This window comes from Petromyzon marinus, chromosome 3, assembly GCF_048934315.1.
Source record: "Petromyzon marinus isolate PM22_M1 ecotype Great Lakes invasive population chromosome 3, UKy_Petmar_22M1.pri1.0, whole genome shotgun sequence".
Classification (NCBI taxonomy): domain Eukaryota; kingdom Metazoa; phylum Chordata; class Hyperoartia; order Petromyzontiformes; family Petromyzontidae; genus Petromyzon; species Petromyzon marinus.
The window spans coordinates 5,565,788-5,586,548 of record NC_133669.1 but is presented as its reverse complement, the minus strand read 5'-3'; the positions used below and the strand labels follow the sequence as shown (position 1 = coordinate 5,586,548).

Genomic DNA, 20,761 nt, shown 5'->3' with positions numbered 1-20,761 from the left:
GCCCAGGGAGCGATGACGTCACCGCAACGGCGGCCACGTGACGCCGCTGGACACGCCCAGAAGCGCGGCAACCCCATTAGATCGATAGGCCATCTAAGGACACGGCAACCCGGTAGGCTACCAAACAGAAAAATCAGAATATTTATACTGGAGGAATACGATGAGCTATAAAGCAATTTTCACAGATGTCCAGGCGGAGTTCAGATCAGAACGTTCAGAACGTTACAACAACAAGCAATACAAAAACACAATAGGAGTGTAAAGTATAGGAAAAGTAAACAAATCGATTAAATATTTATACAAATAAAACTAAACATTTTTTATATCTCAGCAGGTAAAAAAACACCTGTTAGGTGGCCTACGGTACTCATGCTATTTAGCAAATAAATGAATGGTTCATCATGATCACGGTGTGTCCCCTGCACATTTCATTTGTTTCCACTTTCCTCTGCCTTGTGCTATATATGCTCAAGTGTTGAACATCTTTTTTGCACCAATCTCTTATGTATAGTTAAACACACATACATATGAAGAAATAAATAATGGGTTAAAACATAATTTGCATATCACGCTATGTCTAGTAAAACGACAGTATTAACTATATTACTCGTGTCACTGCACTATCAATTGCCCATTGACGTAAATTAATTAATATGCAGTATTTAAAGTAATATAAATGTAATTCTAATTGTCCACGTAATTAACGCATTACTAAACTATATTCTTTGGTTCTTTCGGTAAAGTCACGTAGGTAGAAAAAATAATTCCTGATGACGACTGGTTGCTTGTGTTGCGATGGAAACGTGGTTTTTTATCTTTCATTTTTTCTATCTACGTGACTTTACCGAAAGAATATGAATTCCTGCAGTCACGAAAGCGTTAAGTCAAAATATTAAACTATATACTGGAGTGATCCACAGACTACTAACACATGCTACTCTAGTGCCTCCGTGAGCTGATAACACTCACAACATGAAACAGCAAAAACAAAACGCCACGCGTTGCTCAACAAAAAGCTTTACAATATCATGGTAACATAAGCTAGTTTTAAAACAATCTCCAGCAATAGATTTTTTTGTTTTGCCAAGAGCATACATTGGTACTGTACACCAGTAGGTTGCATGTGGTTGGGTAAAAGGTGGGTCTTCCTAACTCTTCCATTACGTCTGGTCAATGTGAAAGAGTAGGCCAAATACTCTCCAAGAGCTCCCTGTAGTGGAAGAGGCCCTTCCTTCCACCAGGAGTGGCGTGAACAAATAAAAATGAACTGCACCACCACCAATTTGACCCACCCGCCAAACACCCACATTGATTAAAACAAAAATTATATTCCAAATCCCCTCGTGAAACATTGGAAAATTACTTCCAAATATCGCTGCCATGAATCCGTTTTGCCATACATTCGGGCACAGGACTGGAAAAAAAACACTGATGAAGGATGGGGGCAATGTTTTGGGGCAAGGGGTGATGAGTGTGGTAATTAGCAAAGGGAGATGGTGACATTGCACAATATAATGCATTGGCTGGGTCAAAAACACAAATAACATCGTGTAGACCGGGCTGCTTCATTTCTGAGACTTGGATATCATGGTCCAGACTGTGTCAAACCTGGATGATCAACCTGTTTTTGATGTACTGTACTGTAGTTGACCTGGGAAATGTGTAAGTATTACCGGAATATTAAAAGTCCAAGTCTTTTTTGTAGCGGGCCTGTGTACCTGCAATGCAGTGGCCGGAGAGCCTCAATGTCCGCTGAACAACGTTATCTGAAGTGCTAAATTTTAAAACGACACTTTCCCTTGGAGACTAATATTACACTCTATAATTATTGTCATCTTTGCCTTTGTGATAGAAAATGTGGCCATTATTCACAGGCCGTGTAGTGTTTCTTCCCAAGGGCATCTGCTAATCTATCAGTATTTGTGTAGCAAACCTGATCCTGCTGATGAGACCCAGGTCAAACAAAACCAGTCTAATTTGCTTGCTTTCACCTATTGGGCTTTACATTCCACGACTGTATTTTCCATCATGTGTGTAAACAGGCGAACTCGTATCAGGTTTTAATCCTCATGGCTCGTCATCAGCAGTGAGGCTCAGGTGGAGTGAAACTAGTCAACACTCCACATCAGTGTTCTTCACAAATGTTTAGTGGGGGGCCACTTTCGCCGACAAGACACCATCACAGTGTCAGGGCCGCCACACATTTGAAACTGTTTTGGTTTGACAGCAGCACGATGGGCAGTGTTGTCACTCGTTGTGTGTTGTCGGGGCCGCACTAAAGGCCACCAAGGGGCCCCTGTGGCCCGCGGGCCTTGCAATGAAGAACACCGCTCCACATCAACACTGAATGGGTACATATTCTTGGTTCTTTCGGTAAAGTCACGTAGAAGGGAAACAATAAAATAATACAAATATAAAACAATACAATTTTATTGTTTTATAAAATAATAACATTTTATTGTTGGCCGCAGAGCCTCAACATTTTATTGTTTTATATTTTTATTATTTTGTTTCCCTTCTACGTGACTTTACCGAAAGAACCAAGAATATGAATCCCTGCAGTCACGAAAGCTTTAAATTAAAAAAAACTGAATGGGTATGCACGCATGCCACCCACAGTGTATTGATTATTCGCATTAGACTATACAGCACATCACATTTTAAATTAAAACATGTTTTTAATCAGGCTACATGCTACATACTAGTCTACATGCTACATACTAGTCTACATGCTACATACTAGTCTACATACTAGCCTACATGCTACATACTAGTCTACATGCTACATACTAGTCTACATGCTACATACTAGTCTACATGTTACATACTAGTCTGCATGCTACATATTAGTCTGCATACTAGTCTACATGCTACATACTAGTCTACATGCTACATACTAGTCTACATGCTACATACTAGTCTGCATACTAGTCTACATGCTACATACTAGTCTACATACTAGTCTACATGCTACATACTAGTCTACATACTAGTCTACATGCTACATACTAGTCTACTTACTAGTCTACATGCTACATACTAGTCTACATGCTACATACTAGTCTACATGCTACATACTAGTCTGCATGCTACATACTAGTCTACATGCTACATACTAGTCTACATACTAGTCTACATGCTACATACTAGTCTACATACTAGTCTACATGCTACATACTAGTCTACATGCTACATACTAGTCTACATACTAGTCTGCATGCTACATACTAGTCTACATGCTACATACTAGTCTACATGCTACATACTAGTCTACATACTAGTCTACATGCTACATACTAGTCTACATGGTACATACTAGTCTACATGCTACATACTAGTCTACATGCTACATACTAGTCTACATACTAGTCTACATGCTACATACTAGTCTACATGCTACATACTAGTCTACATACTAGTCTACATGCTACATACTAGTCTACATGGTACATACTAGTCTACATGCTACATACTAGTCTACATGCTACATACTAGTCTACATACTAGTCTACATGCTACATACTAGTCTACATACTAGTCTACATGCTACATACTAGTCTACATGCTACATACTAGTCTACATACTAGTCTACATGCTACATACTAGTCTACATGCTACATACTAGTCTACATGCTACATACTAGTCTAAGTAAATATTCTCAGACAATCCCTAGGCAACATGGCGCCACTTTTAGCACGCCTTGCCACACGTCACTGGCACTGCACACAGGGTGGTCCAGATGTCTTGTGACCCCCCCCCCCTCCCCACATTCAATTATCTAAAATGTAATGAAAAAATATATATAGCATTTATTTAAAACGGAAATGAATGTGGAAAAGAAAAAAAACATTTAGGCGTCAATTCATTCCGGGAGGGGGGGGGGTCACAAGACATCTGGACCTGTGTGAACTGCGCGTGAGTTGGTTATTGAAGTCGCCCCGAGGGCGTTTTGCGTTTCCGCAACTCGACTGGGCAACGGAGCAACACGGAACTCGAGCCAGGTACAGCCTCGTCTCCTCGTCTTTCCTCATTCCTCCTCCTCATAATCTTCGTCTATTTACTTCACGCCTCGTTATTCTCTATCGTTCCCCCCCTTCCCTTTCTTTAGAGCTGCCTTTTTGTGTTTAGTTTGTTGTCCTTCACAACCCCCCTCCTCCTCGTACCTCTACGGTTGGGCTACGTACGGCGCGATAGAAAGTCCCTTAATACGGTGCTGTACGTCTCTCCCTCCTCGTCTCTCCTCTTCATCGTCCGTCTCGCACATCCTCCTCATCACCACCACTGCCAACCCCTCGCCGTCGTCTCTCCTCACGCTGTATCTGTCGTCGTTTTGTACAGAAAATTTCCACTCGGAAGGCTTCGCGATGGCGTCCCGGGGCTGCCTGTACGCCACGCGCTACCTCATCATCATCTTCAATGTCATCTTCTTTGTAAGTGCTTGCGAAGAGGCGGTCGTGGGTTTGGGCATGTACGCTTGTGATGGATACGAGGGACATTGAGGGCGGGGTTGGTGGATCGCCCTGGGAAGAGAGCCATGGTGATGATTTGGCTGAAATGATGCCCGACTTATTGGGCATCGAGGTGGTAGTATCTGTGGGACATTTTGTTGCCAGTATCCAAAATTAATCTTTGTTTTTTTTAGGTAAAGTCACGTATAAATAAGAAATAATAAAATAACATAATAGCGTGCGACGTTTCGGTTGCAACACAAGCAGCCATCATCAGGTACAGAAGAGCTAAATTTACGAGAGAGGGGAAACACATAACCCCAGATGTATACACAGACACCCAAGTAGGGGGACCTAACACCGACACAATAGGGGACACAGAGAGAAGCATACCAAACAGAGTTTAGCAGAATTTGGAAACCATATAAAGCAACACAGACGGTCGGTCAAAACACAACGCATAGCCTGGTTGATTACGTTATTTCAAAGATTGCTAAATTAGTATCCAAAATGATGAAAAATAACAATAGGGTTTTTTTTCACCCATTCTGGCAATAAAACAGGTGTTAAGGTGTTCAAACGCCAAATAGATACATTTTGCAAGGGATCAAGTCTGCATTAAACCACAGATACTTGTGGCAAAACACGCGATAACATGTGATAATGAGGTGATAATGACTGCAATGGGTACAGAAAGCCGACTGCGAGATTATCAGGAAACTCGGGGTTGTTCGGGTTCGCCTGTGGCCCCCCTCACAACCATTTACGGCCTTAGGCCAGGAAAGTCACGAAAAATTGCACACGAAACGACGCATTCACGCAAAGCACCCGATGCTCCGTTTTGAATTGTATTGTTTTGAATTAGATAATGTTATTTCTTCATTAAAAGCTTATGTCATTTTACATCTGGAAGGCTTATTTGAAAAGGACATTTCGTGTGAATTTTCTCTCGTCGTTAAGTAGATGGCCTTGCTGGGTATTCGGTTCGATGCGGACTTTCGCCTGTTTGGTATTGCGGGATCGAGATAAGGCGACAGAGCTGCTGGCCGTTCGAGAAGACCGCCGTCTGCAGATCGATTCCATCGTAATCAAACGTCTGTCCCTGCGCCTCCGTCGTTCATATGCAGGGCGCGCGTAGGTTTGCAGCGCCCCCTGCAAGATAACGACGAAAGTGCAGCGTTCATCACAGATAGATAAAGTTGTGCGCTTATATAAGAGTATGGCAGCGCAACATTTAAATCTTTAATCCGCTTCTGCTGATATATTTTGTGGGGTGTTTTTGTATGCTCCCCTGCCTGGATTTCATCCTCGACTCGGGGCATTGTGACCTATGCAATAGTCCACATTTAAATTTCGATTTAAAGCTTTCGTGACTGCAAGGATTCATCTTCTTTGGTTCTTTCGGTAAAGTCACGTTGAATTAGAATAAAATAATAAATTGATAAAATAAAATAACACAATAATATTCTCACGACGTTTCGGCCACAACACAAGCGGCCTTCATGAAGGCGTGACTTTACCGAAAGAACCAAAGAAGATGAATAGTCCACATGTTTTACAAGCTCGCAGGCTTAGGAGGTCGTGGGACCCACCCAGGTGTTATGGGCTACAGTGAGCCCAATTAACTACAGCGGGATCAAAGGAACACAAAGTATACAGTACAGACTTCGCAGAATGAGAAGCTTTAGTTATCCTGGAGAAATCTGATGAGCTATGAAGCTTTTTTTTCACAGATGCCCAATAAAGAGGTGAGTGTGCTTACTTCGAAACCTGGTAACTACCATCTCAGAACTCGCCTATTAAAATAACACTGGTTGTAAATAACCTCCAACTTTGGTTCAAACTTTATGCAAACAATGATGAACATCGCATTGTAGAAACAGGACATTGCTAATTTTCTGGCCATCCCAGTCCCGTCATTGCCCTAGTGTCTCCCCTCGCATCCCGTCGGGGTACCTTGCCTTTGAATGTAAGTTTGCTGTTGTCCAAGCTTAGCAAAGTTGCAGTGGTTGACATTGCCACTATTATATGGTGAATGAAGCTTGTGTGTGTGTGTGTATATTTGCGTTCATATGTGGGCACTTTACCCTTTTCGTACGTATATTTCAGACACTTTAAAGCAGATTATTATAAGTATATAATATAAGTATAATCATGAAATGCCTTTTTACTTGGCCATAGTGTGACCAAAAGCATCTTTCTCGGACAGTTATGAGGATGACACTACAGTGAGGGAAAAAAGTATTTGATCCCCTGCTGATTTTGTACGTTTGCCCACTGACAAAGAAATGATCAATCTATAATTTTAATTGTAGGTTTATTTGAACAGTGAGAGACAGAATAACAACAAAATCCAGACAAATGCATGTCAAAAATGTTATAAATTTATTTGCATTTTAATGAAGGAAATAAGTATTTGACCCCCTCTCAATCAGAAAGATTTCTGGCTCCCAGGTGTCTTTTATACAGGTAACGAGCTGAGATTAGGAGCACACTCTTAAAAGGTAACTACTGAGATTAGGAGCACACTCTTAAAAGGAGTGCTCCTAATCTCAGCTTGTTACCTGTATAAAAGACACCTGTCCACAGAAGCTATCAATCAATCAGATTCCAAACTCTCCACCATGGCCAAGACCAAAGAGCTCTCCAAGGATGTCAGGGACAAGATTGTAGACCTACACAAGGCTGGAATGGGCCACAAGACCATTGCCAAGCAGCTTGGTGAGAAGGTGACAACAGTTAGTGCGATTATTCGCAAATGGAAGAAACACAAAAGAACTGTCAATCTTCCTCAGCCTGGGGCTCCATGCAAGATCTCACCTCGTGGAGTTGCAATGATCATGAGAACGGTGAGGAATCAGCCCAGAACGACACGGGAGGATCTTGTCAATGATCTCAAGGCAGCTGGGACCATAGTCACCAAGAAAACAATTGGTATCACACTATGCCGTGAAGGACTGAAATCCTGCAGTGCCCGCAAGGTCCCCCTGCTCAAGAAAGCACATATACATGCCCGTCTGAAGTTTGCCAATGAACATCTGAATGATTCAGAGGACAACTGGGTGAAAGTATTGTGGTCAGATGAGACCAAAATGGAGCTCTTTGGCATCAACTCAACTCGCCGTGTTTGGAGGAGGAATGTTGCCTATGACCCCAGGAACACCATCTCCACCGTCAAACATGGAGGTGGACACATGCTTTGGGGGTGTTTTTCTGCTAAGGGGACAGGACAACTTCACCGCATCAAAGGGACAATGGACGGGGCCATGTACCGTCATCTTGGGTGAGAACCTCTTTCCCTCAGCCAGGGCATTGAAAATGGATCGTGGGGGTATTCCAGCATGACAATGACCCAAAACACACAGCCAAGGCAACAAAGGAGTGGCTCAAGAAGAAGCACATTAAGGTCCTGGAGTGGCCTAGCCAGTCTCCAGACCTTAATCCCATAGAAAATATGTGGAGGGAGCTGAAGGTTCGAGTTGCCAAACGTCAGCCTCGAAACCTTAATGACTTGGAGAAGATCTGCAAAGAGGAGTGGGACAAAATCCCTCCTGAGATGTGTGCAAACCTGGTGGCCAACTCCAAGAAACGTCGGACCTCTGTGATTGCCAACAAGGGTTTTGCCACCAAGTACTAAGTCATGTTTTGCAGAGGGGTCAAATACTTATTTCCCTCATTAAAATCCAAATCAATTTATAACATTTTTGACATGCGTTTTTCTGGATTTTGTTGTTGTTATTCTGTCTCTCACTGTTCAAATAAACCTACCATTAAAATTATAGACTGATCATTTCTTTGTCAGTGGGAAAACGTACAAAATCAGCAGGGGATCAAATACTTTTTCCCTCACTGTACATACTATGTCTAGTGTCATTGGTGTTGGATGTACTTCGACCGTCCCACGTTTTCATCGACTGAAATGGTGATGTGCATTCAGATTCGGATGTGTTTCAAATCAGAAAAAATCCAGATTTTTTTTAAGTATAATTAATTACCTTCAAAACGACACTGCATAGTTATTAGTACAATTTTGAAATTGTGACTTGAGTTTGCCTGATTTGTGGAACTAACCCATCTGTACACACATGCAGCTGCTGGGCTTGATCATAATGGGCTTTGGCCTGTGGATCGTATACGACCAGCAAAGCTTTATCAACACCGTAGGTGAGCCCTAAAACAGTACATTACATCCGTACAACAATGGCTATTTATCAATAAGTGATGTCACAACTGCATTGTACTAGGAAAAGTGCACTTTTGAGACCAGGTTAAGTTTTAAAGGTTCACTGGCAGGAGGTCAATGGACAGACCCAGGCGTGTGAACTAACTTAGACAATAGACAGATGCACCCGGTGTGCTCCCATGTCACCTTGCTTTATTTTAGATGCCGGGCACTCTGCTCCTTGTGAATGTTGGTCCTCCTCCCTCCTTTAATGTTGAAGGGCTGCTATCTCTCAACTGTCAGTAGTAAATGACGGGCAACTTTTATGAGCCCTCCGCTAAAGAGGCCAGTCTTGACATAGTAGATACCATTTGTCAGCAGGTCCAACAGTATGCATTTATGCACTCGTATGGACCATGCCAGCATGCGTAAAAAATTGTTTGCATGTTTACACATTTACTCGTTCTCATACACGAGGGGGGCAGGCTGTCATATGTTTTTTTCTGGCCAAACCAAAATGATGGTCCTACATGCACACACACTCAACATGATACACAATAAGACAAAGATCCCCCATATAGCCTGCATGTACTTTTGGGGCAAATTCTGTTGGCATTATACACACCTCATACCACAAACACCTTGATACAAACACACACATTGACTACGCTATATACATGCATGCACGTGTGTGTGTGTGAGCAAATTGTAAACAAAAAATAGGACACGGGACACCTGGCATGAGGGACAGTGTTTAAATTGCGAAACTAAACAAACAATACATAACACCACGTGTTGACACACATTCTGAGCTCATTCTCGAAACCTTCTGCCTCTACCTTGCAGTAATTGACGGCAACGTTGAACTCACCATTCCAGCGTATGCCCTTGTTGGCATAGGCAGCATCACGTGCCTGGTGTCACTCTTTGGCTGCTTGGGTGCCAGCAAGGAAGTGCGCTGTCTACTGGCTGTGGTGAGTGAGACGACACTAATATCACGGTGTGGCACAGCACAGCTGTCATTACTCCACTGACTTGGCAGGGTTTGGTTAAGAGACGAATAGTTAGAGCCAATACCACTGAGATCCTGGAATAAATATTCTTTGATTCTTTCAGTAAAGTCACGTAGGTGAAAAAATAAAATAAATTAAATCACGACGTTTCGATTGCAACACAAGCAATCATCATCAGGTGTGACAACCACATCACCTTGATGATGATTGCTTGTGTTGCAATCGATTGCAATCATCATCAGGTGTGACAACCACGTCACCTGATGATGATTGCAATCGAAACGTCGTGATTTCATTTATTTTTTTCACCTACGTGACTTTACCGAAAGAACCAAAGAATATGGATCCTTGCTGTCGCGAAAACTTCAAATCTAGAAGCCTGGAATAAAATTCCAAACTTGTAATGAATATTATACTAGCTTACACAAGATTAACAAGTAGTTAGTTTTTATTTTCAAGTTATTTTTTATTGCACTGATGCTATGCAAGTCACTTCAGGAGGATTACAAATGTCCAAGAAACATGGGACACTCCTGTCCAATAGGTCGTTGAATAAAATCAGGGAATGTCCTTGTAAGAAGATGCTGCAGAACTGCTTCAGTAGTCACTTCAGTTGGCTTTTGTAATCAAACACAAAGCAGTGCTCCTTTATTTGTCTGTAAATTATGTTTTTTCACATTTTTTGTGATTCATATCCGGAGCGGTAATTCCCATTTGGGTTGGAGAGGTATCGCAGTGGCCAGCGTACTTCGCTATGAACCCAATCAACTTAAGTTTGGTGGCCAATGGCTAACATCAATGGCAAGCGATATATCTTGCGCCCTTCCCTTCGCTAACTAGCACACAGCATGGGGAAGTATGATAAAAAAAATAACCTTACATGATCGACCACAGCATGGGGAGGCTTTCTTTCCTGCATTATATTGACACAGGGCTGTATCTCTTTTGCCATCATATGTTCTTTGTGCTGTTCCATAATTTATTGTGTGCTGTGCCTTATATTCACGTATTATTTTGTGGTTGTTGCATTTGTCGTACTGTGTGCAGTTTAGTGCGCTGTGTTCTGTGTCCTGTATTTTTTTCATGTCTGTAGAGTGGTGCTCATTTGCCATTTTCTCTGTGCTCGCTTCATTGTGCAGTACTTTATATGTCTGGTGGGATTGCTCGTGGCCCAAGTGGCGATAGGGACTGTTGTTTACATCAACAAGGAGAAAGTGAGTGCTTTCACACCAAACGATGTGCCTTCAACATACATACGTACCTACCTATCTCACACATTGTCAATGCTACATGCGTATCTTGAACACTTTACACGAGGGTTCATCAACTTTCATTTACATTTTGTGCTGCTGGGTCATCTGACATAGCATCAGTACATGTGACTGCTAATCTGTACTCCTTGTCTTTAAGTCTATAATTAATCTTGTCTTTCTCTCCTTCATATCACTGTTCTGTTTCTGTTTACAGCTCTCTCATTTCTTTCCTGTTATTTCTCTTTCATCTCACTAATGTATCTCATTTCTTGCCAAGCCATATCTCTCGGATGTTCATAGCTTCACTGACCACTCAGAGAGCCAAACATATTTTGCACACAACATACTAACTACATCCTATTTGCCATATACACACTGTACACAACATACAATGTGTCCATGATGAACCACAACTATTACTAAATAGCACAGAAGCCATGTTTTATGGGAATTCATTGGGTTACATTATCCTTTCATCACACCTTCATATCACACTCCAATTCTACTCTCCCCATCACACGTAACTTCTTGATAGTAGTTACTTGAGGCTCCAGTTGATGGGGTATGTAAATCTCCACCAAATTTCAAGTTACGTTGTGAATGTGGTTTTAGTAAATAATTGAAATAGAGGAATGTTTGTAGTTAGATTCATAATAAAAACAATAATGCACCATTGCCAGCCTTTCATCAGAACATTTCTGTGATGCTACGTGAAGCTGATGAAGCCACTGCCATCACATTCCAATTATCCAGTTAAACTTCAGATGTTTCTTGAAGCTGGGAAACCCAAGGTTCCATTTTTCTCAATCTCAAGCTGGTACCAGGAGCCGCTACTGCGCCCTGCTGCTAGTTGTTGGTCTCAGCAGTCACCAAAGATTGTGCAAAAAACAAAAAGCACATTTAAAATGGATTCTGCACTCGGATTTGGATAATTCCAGCTTTGAGACTGTCATACGACAAACATTTCTTAAAAGTTCTTAATGGATTTTGTTTCTTAGCATGATGTCGAGAGCACAGCTAGAATACAATTTGGGAAAACAAAAAAAACAAAATCAAACACCATCATACATCACCTCACGTCACCGCACATCTCTGTACTTGACCGTGTGCATGCGTGTTGTCATGCAGATCAACAACAAGCTCAACGGCGTCGCATTTAACATCATCAAATCCTATTGGAATTTGAGCACAGAGGATCCCCTGCACACATGGAGACTGTGGGACAGCATCCAGCAGAAGGTGTGAAATCCTGGGGTTCAGGGGTCATCGCTCGGCAACTTAGCAGCGACACGATACCCTTGGCTCGAGCGTCGCAGTTCAGAGGCTAAGGGTCAGTCAGGCATATGGGACAGCCTTGTCACATGGGCTCTTCCACTGACACTGTAGAGGAAAGAATGCAGAGGCTGAGGGTTTAAAAATAATGGCATGTTTATTGAGTAATTACATCTCAGTTGTTACCAATCTATTTAGGCACGTGGAAGTATTTTTCCCCGTTTTTACAGCAGAAGTAAAAGTTATGTTGAGCAACCTTACGCTTGACTTGGCACACCCTCCACTCAACATGATAGTTGAATGAGACCGACTTGAGTTAAATAAAGCTAATTTGAATTCTGTTATCTTTTTATTATTTAATTTGTTACTGGGCTGAGATAATCAAAATCTCTGCATCTGAGAACTTAGCTTTTTAATCAATGATCAGTAAGTCTATAGCTTGACAGAAACGTCAGTGCTATAATGACTCGGAATGAATACTCACCGCATGCATGTTTTGTACAGCTCCTTGGGCCTCCGGGTGAAAGGTGCTTTAGAAGTGTAAATTATTATTGTTATCATTTAAAAGTAGATGGTTTTTAGGATGACCAATTTGGGCATTTAAAATAATGGATAAATCTTAAGCATGAATCTAGTTTAAAATATTTTCAAAGGCAGGGAATGAGCCTGCAAAAAAATCCACACAGAAATGGAAATATTTGGCTAATCGGCTCCATCTTATTCCATGATTGGAGAAGTGGTGGATTGTGTTTAATTATGGAAGAGAGTCTTTGAAGATGGTGCCCCATCTGTACTATCTTTCAACTTTTGTCACTCGGGGGAATATCGAATCAGATGGTATCGTCTTGGAAAACCATGAGAAAGATTTCTTAGACTCTTCATCCTTCTTCATATGGCACCACACAAGCCATGTAATGGATATAAAAAATGTATGTGAAAAGGTGGTGGCTTATTTTGTCTGTAAACCAAAGCTTCGTGGATTTTGTGTAAAAGAGTATAAATCACCCCCCCCCCACCCATCGAAAACATTTATAACTTAATTTGTAAAGTAATACAAATTAGCACTGCTTCTACTGGGGATTGAACAGTGCAGCGGTTAGAGATATATATTGATTATCATGCTGATTTGGTTCAGGTCGCTGGTTCAATTCCAAATGCTAAACATGTGCCTTTTGCAAGAAATGTATTACAAAGTGTCTCCAGTTAAAATATCGAGGGTTTAAGGCCACTTAATTTGTCGTCAAGTTAAAACCATTGTTCCATTGTCTATAAATAAAGTACATTTGGAATATTATCTGAAAGTATAGGTCCATAAATTAGGAAAACGCAGTCAAAATTTTAAAATCATTCGAATATATCTTACGGTGTCACTTTGAAAGTTATTATCTATGGTTTTCGAAAATATGGCTTATAGTGGAATATGACGGTAGTTTTACGCACACATGAAACTGAATGCACCATCACCACCATCCAACCATAGCTGAAAAAGTCAGTTTGTCAGAGTATATCCGACACCGTGAAATTTCATGAGCATTTCTCTCTCATCAAGAGCGGTATACAAATTATTCTTATCTGAATTACAGTCGTTGTTGGCTAATGATTATACAAATTATCATTTCATTTTACACTTATTTACCTAGAAAAGCCTCACTGGGTCTCAAGACTATTTTCCCAGAGAAAAATCCATGCGACCACGGAAAGAAAATGCAAACTCCAAATATGCAGGCGTCAGGGTCTGAATCGAACCCACGACCTGTATACAAGGCGAGGTAGTTAACACATTGCCACCGCGGCGTCCTATTAATTAGGGCAGCCTGTTGAATTCAAACTGAAACCCACTACAATAAGCAGCTGATGTGCTACCGCTTGGGTCATGTCACTGCCCATTGATTTCCCATATCTTTAAAGTGTCGCAAGTGTATGTCCGAATTGTGACGCTGTCCATAGCTTATGAAACGCATCTGTTCTCTCCTACCATTACACAGTTCAACTGCTGTGGACTGAACGGCACAGAAGACTGGAAGGACAACGTCTACATTTGTGACCAGGCAACATACCCGGATATCACCTATCCCTGCAGCTGCTTCAACAACAGTAGTTCCGTCCAGAAAGACCACAATAACACGCAGTTTTGCATCTCGTCGCCTACATTTGCTATTGCCGAGCAGGTAAGGGGCAATTGTTCCTCTGTAACTGTCTCTTTTTCCCAATGCAACAGTTACAAAGCCATATCTGCAATGGCTTTGTGTCCTAAAAACACTCAATCTGAATCGGGCAATATCTAGACCCCACATATAATAAGAACAACTCATTAATGGGTCCGTCTGTCAGCCACCGCACATGAGTAATTTTCATAGTACAAAGTCAGTAACGACTCATTCTGACTGCAAGGAATCACAGACATGGTTTTGAAGATGACTCTTGTGCGACCTTATGACCTTTTGTGTAGATTAAAAAAACACGACTGCAAATAGATTATGCAATCATATAGCCACTAGAGGGCAGCATAAGCTCTAATGCTAGCTGATACCAGCCTGTTCTTATTGAATGGGTGACTTTTTCGTTGTGAACTAGTCTTGTGCTTGATTGAAAACATCAGGATCAGAATAATTCCTTAGTATGTTCCACCTTCAGTCTTGAGTGGCCTTCATCTCACTGTCTCGCCCACTGCGTATGCCTATGCTTAAGGTTCACTGCTTTTCCTCATTGGTTATGATTTGGTTTGGGTCTCATGTCAACGTGTTGCTGTATTGTATTTGTGTGCTGTGTCTCTGTATGCCTCACTTCATGTGTATTTTGTGTTGCTTTTATGGCAGAGCATCTAGTGATGCCACTATTTCACATTGCAAACCACTCTGTTTATGATTTTGTGTGTTCATGCATCTGACAATGTGGAATGTGTGGAAATGTGAAAATGCCAAGAAAAACGAGAGGTGTGTAATTGTAGTTTGTTTCCTTTGCAATGCCAGCGACCTGGGTTCGCAGGTGCCAATGGTGCAATTAGATTTTTGGACATCGAGGTAAACGGTCTTAAAATTAAACCACGTGCCCATCATCAGCATTGGGGGATAACGATGACTGCACGTGAAGCTCACCCATCCACCCTCTTGTGTGGCAAGCTGACCTGAATATGAAATAACAACACTAGTCCAGCAGCCTATGGGGTTATAAAGGTTTCTATCCCCTCTGTGCCTATGTGTGAATGTGTGCATGGGTATTTACAAGCTCGTGTATTTGTGTTCCACAGGGGTGCGAAATGCACATCAAGGATTGGCTGCAAGCCAACATGTCTGTCATCCTCGCAGTCTGCGTGGCCATTGCAGTGTTTGAGGTAACACACAAAACTCGTTGGCACGTGTCAAGACGGGTACTGCAAGATCTGACCATGTCCGTCCAATGCTCGACAAACTGCATTGGCTTCCGGTTGTCGATCGATTACATTAAAAGGTTGCACTCGTTACACACTTAAGTGCTTGCCACAAATGAACCACAATACCTTGCTCTCGTCAAGGAGCATAAACCATGACACGAACTCTGGTCATCCTCGTGGCTGCTTTTGGCTAGGCATCGAACGGTCACTGCATTGCACGCTTTCAGATGCGCTTCTTCCTTCTAAATCCAGATTTAAAACTTATTTATTTCGAATTGCTTTTTGATTTAGTTGTCCTTCCCCCGCACCTTTGATCAGCACAGTTGGCCATGTACGGTGCGAAAGAAGTTCAACACGCATACATACACCAACATCTTCCACTCTTTTTTTATCTGCCATCATATCTTCTATACCTATTTTGGAAGCCTAATTTTTTTATCAAGTTCTAAACATGCAGCAAGTAGCCTGGAGTTTGGGTTTATTGGCAATAGGTTATTCTCCCCCAATTAACCCCAACATTGATATACAGTCCAGTGGCGTTTAAAGTTTAAATATATTTTTTAGGTCTGGACTGATACTATAAATGTTACCGTTGTAATGCTTGACTGAACGCGATTGAATTCATCCATACACGTTCGCTTAACAAACAAACTATAATTTTCGGAGGGACGCAACTATAAAACACAAAAGTGTGCGTGCCTGTCTAGGGCAATTATTGTATGTGGACTGGGATCAAAATAATGAAAGGATGGATTTATTTTGGAAACTTTTATTTGATCATGAAGAACAGGATAACAGTGTGCCCTATGTATATCACTAGCCGCTCCTGTTAGCCATATCCAATAATTTTACTTAGAATGAGGGTTTATAGTGCGATGTGCTAACCACCGTGCCACAACTTGATATAATGTAAAGGGGTGGTAATGCAATTACTTGCTTGCGACACCGCTAGAAAAGGGCCTCCACTATATCGAGCTCTAGAGAGCCCCTTTCCAAACTGTCTAGATGCCTTCGAAGAGGCGGCATCACCCACAATTTATACCACCAAAGTAACTGGCGTGTTCTCATTAAAACTGCTGGGTGGACAAGGGCAGAGTAAGATTTAAGGAACGTGTCCATTGTTTCATCTGCCATGCTGTGAGATCGAATTTGGTGACCTCCCAATTGCAAGTCCAGTGTGCAATGCGTTATACCAAGGCAGCATCCCTTGGGATGTATAATCGGTTGTATAAAGAATACATAACATCAAATATATGGAACACAAGTTTCATGGTGCTCCAGACTTGTAGGAACAACAGAGGAGAAAGCAAAGCCTCCCTCTCATCATGTTTGGCGTTTGATGATGAGAGTTTTGGAGAAAAGCCCTGCAGGGAAAATACAAGGGAAATGAGATCAGAGAAATGTGTGGGATTGAGGCTATGAGTCATTCACACCTTTCCTGTTTTTTTCACGTGTCTGTTGGAATTGGTTCAATTGATTTACGCATACATTAATGTTAACAGCATTTTACATATGCTTTGTAAGTTGCGATTTAAACGGGCTATAAATAAATACGGCGATGAGTGATTATTGAGCAAACGTCCACTGGTCCACATTTTTATAAAAAAAATGTATCTAAAACTCCTGTTCCAGATTTTCCTTGGTGTCACTCAAAGAACATTGTCTCTCCTTGTCTCCCATTGTCAGTTGTTGGTGCTGCTCCTCTCCTGTCTGCTCTACAAGAACATATCACCTGGGTACAAGCAGGCAGGAATATAAAGACCTGAGTACACACCACCATGCATCCCATTACACCATGCACCCCATCTGTAATAACTGCTTGAATACACGTGCACAAATCACACCCCGCTCTACCCAGGGCTTAATTTCTCACTGAATTTGTTCTGGGTCCCTGGTAAAAATGGAGGAGTCAGCTAAGAGGTATACTGGATGTCCGGAAATATTCCGTGTCATTGACCCAGACAGACCCAACAGATATTAAGCCCGGTCTCTACACTGGATATGCACACATGAATGCACACACGTACATTCTCTTGCTGTAGCCACACACACACAACTTTCTCACTTGTAGTCACGCAACATTCACATGCACTCCTTCCTGCACACATGCACAGATCATTACATCTTATATACATATCTTCCTCTTTCTGTACAATGCTCATGTACTTTTATTCTTCATTTAGCCTTAAAGTCTGGAGGGACAAATGTTGTGAGTGTGAACAGTGCAAAGACATTCATTATATACACACAACGTGTCTTTGCCTGCAAAATAACTTCAGATCCCGTGAAAAGCTTTACGCATTGATGGTAAAATTGCTGTTTGCATGGTTCTAATAAGGCCTGCAAAGTACATGAGGTGATACATCAAACGTCATGCATGTGGGGGCCACATTCTCCTCCCCAGCTCTGGTGTTTGTGAACGTAATCCGGACGGTACTTAATTTAAAATGAGGCAACCGAGCAGACGCGCACACCAGCACTTGGTGCGTATGATGCAAATAAAACAGAAATGGAAACCAGGTCATTGGGATTATAGCTCAACCCACGTTTATGCCTACCGGTTCTATCTGGGCCAAAACCTTTACTGGTGCCTGAACAAGCTTTTGTGTTTAGTTTGTTGTCCTTCCCCCGCACTTCCGACTAGCATGGTTGGCTACGTACAGTGCGAAAGAAGTTCAACCTACATACTACTGTACCCGAGCTCAGCTGAGCCAGACCAAGTTAGATCCCCTGGGTCATCCAGCCTCATTCTCTCACATTCCCATGTATCACTCCCTACGCTTCCTCAATTTACCTCACCTTGCCCCTGGTGGGTGGTGGTGGCGGTTCAGACGCAATCTTAATGAATATTTTCGAGAAATCTAATGTACCCATAGTTTGTGGTGAGGATATTTAAGTATACATCTAATTTTATTTGGGGTGAAGTGGTGGCGCAGTGGTTATAGCACATCGCGCAATGTACTTTACTTGCGTCTCGAGTTGAATTCCTCTCGATAGTTAACACAGGTGGTGAGTGATAGATGATCCAGTCCTGAACTCTTGCCCCCTTTGCCAACCCACTCTGGCCAGCATGGTGATGTTATCGATTGATGAAGGGCTGTAAATCATCATCTGCTTTAAAATTTTCCACTGTACAGTTAACACCAGTACTCTTGCTGGTTGAGTGAGGTTGGTGATATTATGGCATGCGTTTTGTTTACATCTGATGACAACAGAATCGACCAGCTGACAATGGTAGTGTCTTCCAAAAATGCGGTCTGCGGCTTACTTGGACTACCGTGCGGGGATAGACTGCTCTCAGGCCTATTCACCGACATTAGTTATGGAAACAAAGCATTAATGTAGCATTAATTGCACACTAATTAAATAGTAAACTAACGCTCTTGAGGTTTATCACTTGTGTTAAGATCCTGTAGACAATGCCATAGAAATGTGCCTTAAGATTGAACTTTCCCAGCACTCTGTGAATTTACACAGTTGATGCTTGTTATGAGCCTCGTGTGCCTGCGTTTGTGCCACAGTATATAGTGATACACATTGTAGACTTTTTAAAGCCAATCTTAGATTTTGCACAAATTTTTATTTCGTTTTACAAATATATTTTTAAACGTGATTTTATTATACTGCTTGTTTTATTGAAGCACTTTGCCAATCTTTGTCAGAAATGGCATTGTTTTGATTGTACTGAATAAAGTTTTTAATCCTAATACGTGATGCTAGGTTTCATTCTTTAACAATGTTTCTATGCATTTATAAATGTGAACTATTTTCATTTGCTTTAGATATTGGTAGAATTCCATAGATTTACTTTGCTTGAAAAAAAACTTTCCTGAAAATGTTAACGAGTCTCAATGCCCTTTAGAAACTGCTTAACGATTTGTGGGCGGCATATTTTGTGTGTGGGTTTTGCTGGCGAACAAGTGATGCACTGCATTAGAAACACGGACCTTAACGAAGAAAATGGAACAAAGGCTGTAAAGTGCGTTGAGAGAAAGAGGAATGCATGGAGTAGAGAACATACGCAGATTAAAGACATTTAGATCATTATTTTTTACGGACGAAAACTGAAGTGGGATACGTCGCTTATCGGGATGATGGCCATTGGGCGAAATAATGACAGTGGCAGCCAAGTGATTGATCATGGCTGATGATGGTGCCCTGCAGGTTTGAGTGCCGCATTACGGAACATGGACTTGCTGCGGGCTGCTGCCCGACCTCGAGATGTCCATAACCGTCGCATATTGAGTATCGCCCCCTAGTGTTCTGTCCCTAAGTCTACAGCGTCTCATCTGAAGAACACGAGCAGTACTAAACAATATTACAACAGTGCTTTAATGTGTACTAACGCATACTTATTTTAAATAGTGAAACGTATGGGTATTACCAAGTACAAAATACCTGCATTAAGTAAATATGCCTCTGTACCCTCGTAGTGATATTTTAACCCAGGTCGCCCTTGCAAAACGGGAAATCTTTTACGATTCTCAATGGGTTTGAGAACGTTGCCTTAACACCGCAAGTGGTGCCCATCTGGTACTAAACATGCAGGTGATTTACACATGTGCAATCATTATTTATGAGCAGCAACGATAAACATGCACGTGTATATATGCATAAGCCCCGCATCTTCATAACAGTCCCAAAGTAACACCCACGAATATGAGCGGTATGAAAATAAATGACCCACACGCACGCATGCCGAGGAGGCTATAAATAGCACCTGTAGGTTGCTAAATTTAGCGACTATGCATGGGGAGAGAAATGGGAAGCCTATTTCAGTGGTCAATAAGACACTGCATTGGGACGGTTTTACATCCTGCCTTGTGACAATTGTGAGATAAAGCAAAGGACACTGCCGAGCATGAACGGTAAAGACTTGATGCCATTTCGTCATGATGGTCGGCGGTGGTCGAGACGAATGAGTGAGTGGCAGCCGAGGGAGAGGAAACGCACCCGGGAATACGTCCACCACGGAGATGGAGCGATGAGGTCAGCTTGTGTTAGTGGCGTAGTAACTACGACATTGTCAGCTCAGGTGGTGGGGGGGGGGTGTGCGGCAATCGGTCAGGTGTGGCCCCAATATTTGAATTGTCTCGCACGGTCGCACCTAGGCTATATACCGCAGCGCCTCTTGCTTAATCGCGTCATTACATACGTTTTGTGCTTGCTTTACATTGTTGTTGAAAATATATCTCACATTGTGGTTGTCAAGGGGGGCCCAACTCGTAGCTTTGGCCATCG

The 20,761-nt window shown here is 42.0% G+C and overlaps 1 protein-coding gene across 1 annotated transcript; it reads left to right on the top strand.

Moving 5' to 3' along the window:
* Positions 1 to 3,895: 3,895 nt before the first annotated feature.
* Positions 3,896 to 19,227, top strand: CD82 (CD82 molecule). Its single transcript, XM_032971774.2, has 9 exons — positions 3,896 to 4,003; positions 4,341 to 4,432; positions 8,542 to 8,614; positions 9,459 to 9,586; positions 10,765 to 10,839; positions 12,007 to 12,117; positions 14,136 to 14,318; positions 15,398 to 15,481; positions 17,207 to 19,227. The coding sequence occupies exons 2-9, from the start codon at positions 4,367 to 4,369 to the stop codon at positions 17,276 to 17,278; spliced, it is 792 nt and encodes a 263-aa protein (XP_032827665.1). The 5' UTR covers positions 3,896 to 4,003; positions 4,341 to 4,366; the 3' UTR covers positions 17,279 to 19,227.
* The last annotated feature ends 1,534 nt before the right edge of the window (positions 19,228 to 20,761 follow it).

Bases quoted from the DNA above. Each gene is read 5' to 3' on its own strand.
- CD82 (XM_032971774.2), top strand. From the start codon at position 4,367: ATGGCGTCCCGGGGCTGCCTGTACGCCACGCGCTACCTCATCATCATC. The intron at 8,615-9,458 runs GTGAGCCCTAAA...TCTACCTTGCAG, and splicing joins AAGCTTTATCAACACCGTAG to TAATTGACGGCAACGTTGAA. The intron at 10,840-12,006 runs GTGAGTGCTTTC...GTTGTCATGCAG, and splicing joins TTTACATCAACAAGGAGAAA to ATCAACAACAAGCTCAACGG.